Source organism: Acyrthosiphon pisum, chromosome A1 (assembly GCF_005508785.2).
Source record: "Acyrthosiphon pisum isolate AL4f chromosome A1, pea_aphid_22Mar2018_4r6ur, whole genome shotgun sequence".
In the NCBI taxonomy this organism is placed as follows: domain Eukaryota; kingdom Metazoa; phylum Arthropoda; class Insecta; order Hemiptera; family Aphididae; genus Acyrthosiphon; species Acyrthosiphon pisum.
This window is the reverse complement of record NC_042494.1, coordinates 3,271,191-3,277,785: the sequence shown is the minus strand read 5'-3', so window position 1 is coordinate 3,277,785 and position 6,595 is coordinate 3,271,191. Positions and strand designations below refer to the sequence as shown.

General features: G+C 27.0%; 1 protein-coding gene across 1 annotated transcript in view; it reads left to right on the top strand.

Moving 5' to 3' along the window:
• Positions 1–6,595, top strand: part of LOC100162957 (low-density lipoprotein receptor-related protein 1) — a 45,319-nt gene that overhangs the window by 20,721 nt on the left and 18,003 nt on the right. The window contains 8 exon segments of the mRNA XM_029487633.1: positions 3,481–3,726; positions 3,981–4,283; positions 4,343–4,468; positions 4,540–4,829; positions 5,010–5,065; positions 5,127–5,377; positions 5,498–5,731; positions 5,821–5,998. Of these exon segments, the coding sequence (XP_029343493.1) occupies positions 3,481–3,726; positions 3,981–4,283; positions 4,343–4,468; positions 4,540–4,829; positions 5,010–5,065; positions 5,127–5,377; positions 5,498–5,731; positions 5,821–5,998 (1,684 nt within the window).

Sequence of the window (6,595 nt, the reverse complement as noted above, 5' to 3'; positions counted from 1 at the left end):
CCCATTGTTGTTATTCAAAAATTAAAAACTTAAAAAATTATAAGGATAAAAAATATTTAAAAATATAATTTTTTAAGAAAATTCTTGTTTTATAAGCGACTTGAAACTATGTAAAAAAATATTTTCAAAAAAATTTACACTTTTTGAAATAATGAGTGTCCAATGATAAAAGAATTACACGGTATTATAATCATACCATGTTCAAATGTTCTTACATTTAAGTTTGATAATAGGTCAATTAACTCTATTTTAACAACACAGAATGGGTTCTGCTGGATAAAAATTTGCTATGTTTGTAATACAAAAACAGCACATGTTGGTATGGCATACGCTAACAGCTTATTACCTATCAAAAAATGTAGTTACAATCATTATTAATTGTTTAATATTTTATCTAAAATAAATCAAATACATAAGGTGTTTATTAGCTTTCTATACTTGTTTGAAGCTCAGAAGATTAATATATATAAAATAATAAAAATGTGATTGCGTGTGTAAGTCACATCAAACTAATAATAAAAAAAATTAGTAAAAATTAATTAAAATATTAATTAATAAATATTTTGTTGTATTAATTAATGATTTATCTTATAGACATATTATATTATCAAATATAATTTAAAAAATAATGATAAACTGAAAATTAAAAATTATTTGTTACATAATTAAAAAAAAAGAACGCTACTTTATATATTTTTTTTTTTTTTTTTTATCGTTTATACACAATCTGTAAATGTTGTTTTACAATAAGTGCATGTGATGGAGGTGATATGGCTTGAGTGGCTGGAGATAAGAAGCCGCCCATTGGAGGCACTTAAGGTTAGGATTTTAGGCTAGGATTTTAATTTGCTAGTAAGAGAGGGCAGGATTATATGATTAGGGGAGACAGATTTATGAACAATTTTAAATTAGTAGGTCACGACACCAGGTATGTTTTAGACGCCTTCTGGGATCACCAAGAATAGCGTTGGTGGATAGCTGGGAAATCAGGGGATTATGATGGCTGTGGAACTTGGAGTGTGTGCGTTTGTAGAAAGTTATTATTTGACATTTTTGGTGTTAATGAGATTTGAGAGGACGGTGGTAAGGAGAGAGATAAGAGGGTTTATTATAGATTTGAACTCGTCAAGGAATTTTAAAAGTGAGGTTTCATTGGTGTTTGTGGAGGTGTTGGAGTTTTGGGACTGGTGACCCTCAGTTACATTTGCATACGTACGTGACCTGGGTGTGTTTTCGGAGCCTGGTTGTTGCTGTTGATATTCAGGATTGGTGTTGATGTTGAGGTTAGGAGGCGGTAGCTGGCTTTATATTTTAAGGAAAATCTATGAATCATAGTTTTTGTCAATAAGTAACCATGACAACAACAGCCTTATAAAAATTATTTATTTATTTATTATTTCAATAAAATATACCCAAATTTGTACTTAAAAATTCATTAAAAAGTGACATTAGGCATAATTAAAAATAAAATATTACAAAAGGTGGGTAAGTGGATGTCGCTCTGCTGTACAGTAGGTTACAAGTGGGTCACTTTAATGAATGATATTAAATTTGAATTCAATGATATTAGATCATTAAGATCACTGTATACAAAAAGCGATTCTGAGTGGAGACGGTTTGTCAGTTTTGATATTTTATGTTGTGTATTGTTAATATGAATAATGACACAAACGTATATTATAGTCTTTTATTGTTGAAAGTATAAATCGTAATTATGTATATTAAAACTGTCTACTTGCTAATGACCGATGGACAATCCCTAACGATCGTAATATGATACTTATGATTATTATTATCAATATAAACGTTTAGTATACAATATAAACGCTGAATATGCAACATTTTATATTATAGGTATTAATTACTTATTATTGATAGGGTAGCCTGTAAGTTGAATTAATATTATAATATTACAACAAAATAACTAAAATCGTTATTCTTGGTTATTTAATATGAACTTATATAGTAAATTTGAACTTAAAATAACTATACAAAAAACTGTGTTTATATATTTTTTAGTTATTTTGGTTACTGAGTTAACTACTCATATGGAACCTTGTTTTAATTTTTCAATCCTTAGATATAAAAGTTGAACATTTTATAAATTTTTAGCTATAAAATAACTATTAAATTTTAAACTTGATAAATTTTGTCAAAATTCAAACTTTAAATGCTTATAAAAAAAAATCGTGATAATGTATTTTTAATATTTTTCAACTGCTATTGCAACAATACATCAGGAGTTTTGTATTAAATTTACACGTTTTTTAACCCAAAAAATAAAATTGTATTGAAATTTATAGAAAAAAAAACTAAAATAATTGAAAATTGAAAATGTCTGTAAACAAGCTCAAAACGAGTCAAAATCTTTTGAAAATTGTATGGTGTATAGCCAATGCTAATTTAAACATTTAGTGAAAATTTCTTATAACAATGGTCATTTGCTTAAAGTTATACCAAAAACCAAAATCAATTTTGTCAAAAACCTATTTTGTGTAAAAATTCTCAGTTTTTCTTAATTTTTTTTATGTTTTTCCCAGCAATTTTGAAAACTAATGGAAATTTTAAATTATGACCTCCTCAATGCACCAACTAAGTTTACTTTTCCATCGAACAAAATATTGAAGTTGAAAATCGAAGCATTATTTCGACTACTTTTCATGTACACAGACACAAAAAAAAACACACATCATTATAATATCAATGCATTCATCGCTCCTCTCAGAATCTAAAATAAAAATTCAAATTGGTTAATATGCTACTCATAGACGGTTCACTTTTTGGCATTCTTAAGAAATTAACATGAATACGAATATTATGAAATGAACAAACAGGAAACGTAATACAATGAAGTATGCAATGACACTGAACCATAATAATTCTAATATAATTTTGAGATAATAATAATTGTGACATCGTCTTATCGCATTTCCGGCGGCCATTTCAACAAAGCAAAAAAAAAAAATTTTTGAATTACATTGACAAGTATTTAAAATTGTATTTTAAATGAGAAAAATCATCAAAATTGCAATTCAATTGAAAAAATGCCAAAAAACGCCAAAAGTTGTACTAAAATGTTTAGATTAAAATTTGTACTTGCATGAAATAAATTTAAAACCTGCTTAGTAACAAATCCAAATAATGGAAAAAAAGTTGCCCATGCAACATCATCCGAGCCTTACTCATAAGTACTGAATTATTTTAATTCATTAATAAATAGTAAATACTATAATATTTATATAACTTAATATTAATTAAAATACAATATGTGTTTTAAGATTTGTCTAACTGATGTTGAGTAATTGAATGACATATAGATTCCTGACAACTATAATGCTTATTACTATGCCTATTTGTAATATGCTGTAGCTATATTATAAACATATTACTACGTATTTTATTTACAGTATTTTCAATGTTGTTTTATAAATTATTTAAATATACTGCTTATTTAATTGAATATTATATTATTTTCTTTAGGCTTAACTATTGATCAGGAAACAAATACACTTTATTGGGTTAATTCTGATAAACATTCTATACAGTCTTATAGTATACAAGACTCCAGAATAAATCCTTCTTTAAATTTACCAGAAGAAGGTTTTCCATCATCTATTGCTTTATATAAAAATAATATATACTATGTGGATAACAGATTAATGAATATTCGAGTTGCAAACAAAATTACTGGAGATGAAAATTCAAATTTTCGCAACATAACTGCAGGTAATATATTATTATCTAAATAAATCTAAGAAAAAAAAATAGGAATTATTATTTTTAAATGTCCTATTGATGTTGAATTTTATAGTGTAAAAATTATATTTATAAATTCTTCTCCAATATATATATATATATTTAATGCTTATGAAGTTTTATATTAGTACTATGTTTTTTTTTTAAATGTACATAGTATATCAAAGTTGCTTTTATATACAAATATGAAGATAAAATTAATTTTATAAATTTCCATTTAACAGATGTGTATGCATTGAGTCTGTATGATCAATCTTTACAAATGGGTATTAACTATTGTTCAAAAAATAGAGGAATGTGCTCTCATCTTTGCTTACCTACTTCTGCTGATCATTGGGTTTGCCGTTGTGCTATTGGATATACAATTGATCCAAAAGATAAGAAAAAATGTATTGGTGTCAGTGAATTTTTACTATTCACTGTGGAGTCTGAAATCAAAGGCATATCTTTAGTAAAAAATGATTCAAGACAAGTTCTAAGTCCATTATCTAAAACATCAATGGCATATAGCATAGATTTTCATGGAGGTAATAGTCTAGTAAACAATGTAATGTATCTATCGTTTTAATTAAAAATAAAATTTTAGAATATATATACTGGTCAGACGATGAGCAAGGAACTATCATGAGAATAAAACGTGATGGAACTGGTCGGCAAATAATTGTAAATCATGAACATTCTAGTGATACAAATTCAGGTGCTTGGGTATCAGGTATGTCTTTATTTAAACTAAGAATTAATATATACAATTTTTTTTTTTAATGTACTTTTTTTTTCTTTCAGGAATTGCTATTGATTGGATCGCTGGTCATATTTATTGGGCAAATCCGTCTTTAAATATTATTCAAGTGGCTTATCTTAATGGATCTAATGCTTATGTGGTGGTAGATAGTGGAGACGACACCATGGAGAGGCCTAATTCTTTGGCTGTGGATCCTGTTGCTGGTTTTATATTTTGGAGTATTAGACGTCATCATGGAGTCTCAAGAGCAACTTTAGATGGAATGAATAAAAAGAGTATTTTACTCAATAAAGATCAACCATATGTCGAAGATATCACATTGGATTACACGGTATTTACCTAATATTTGTTAGTTATATAACATGTTAGAAAACTCAAAACATGCATTTATTTATGGATCTATTTTATTTATTTAAAAAACAGAACCGCAAGTTATACTTTTGCCAACAAAGTTTGATTGGTCGTTGTAATTATGATGGTACTGAATATGAAATATTATATGAGGATAAAGATAGTAACCCCTGCTAGTGTTGTTGTACATAATGGTTATATTTATTGGCTTGGAATGTAAGTTGCTTACCAAAGTTTACATTAATATTAAATAATTAAGAAATATATTTTTTTTCAGTATGCAAGTACAAGGGTCATCATCGATAATGGTTTCACCTATTAATAATTTATCTGCATCCGAGGAATTAACACGAGAATTTGGAGAACATCCAAAAGATGTTCAAATATTTTCAAAAAGTCGTCATCAAGGATCTAATATTTGTTCTAAACATAATGGAGGATGTCAAGAACTATGTTTATTTAATGGGACTCATGGGGTTTGTGCTTGTACACACGGTATTGTTGGATCTGATGGGAAGAAATGTGAAGGTATTTTTATTTAATAATTTGCTAATAATATTTTGTTACTTTTCAACTGCCTTTGTAATAAAGCTTTTCAATTTTTAAGTAATCTTGTACCTATATTATTTCTAATATTTATATTTTTAGATTATACTACATTTCTTATGTATTCTCGAATGGATAAAATTGATAGTGTTTCTATATCTGAAAATCCAAATTTGAAGACACCATTTAGAGTCATGGAATCAAAAACTTTTATGCAGAATATAATTGCATTGTCATATGATTATGCACGTTCTTTATTATTTTACTCAGATATTCAACGTGGAACTATTGATGCTATTCATTTTAATAATACAGGCCATAGAGTAATTGCAGAAAGTACGTATTCAATTTTTTATTCTATATTATTAAAATTATTCTTAAACTTTCAATTAATTTTTACTTCTGTTTTCATAATACATTATTAGATCAAGGGTCTGTAGAAGGTATTGATTATGAAATGAGTGAAAATATATTGTACTGGACAAACGATCGTGCATCTATAAGTCGATTAAATCTAAGCCAACCAGATGCTGTTCCTGAAATAGTTTTAAAATTAGGAGAATCAGATCGACCACGTGGCATAGCAATTGATATCTGTGAGATGTAAGTAATTTTTGTATGTTAAAAACAGACGTGTGTCACATTTTGAAAATGCTGGTTATTTTAATTTTACTTACAATATTATGTGATTGAAATAACACGTAAATTTAAATTATATATTAAGATACAGTACTTACAGTACCACATACAGTACTTAACACGTAGACTGCGTATGTCTTTTTGCTGTTTTCACCCAGTGCGGATGATAAAAGTAAAAACAAAATAAATTTAAAAAAAAATAAAGAAACTGCTCATAACGACGTATGTATACATCTTTAAAAACATGCGTTTAATCCGCGCTAAATAATTATAAAATAATATTCAGCCACGCAGGGAATTTTAAACCATTTATTTTAAATCTATATTAGACGAAATTTGGCGTCAAACACGTTGCTGAATGATACTTATGACGCCAATTGGCGTCAGTACGCAGTCAACGTGTTAACATTAAAACATTTGTCTTAATTTATAATTTAATAAAAAGAGGTAGTATTGCATTAGAATTTATTATTTAAGCTTATACCTATTGCTTTTACACCAAAATCGGTTGCATTCTGTAATTAATATTTTTTACATTAGGTAAACAATTCTTTTACTTAT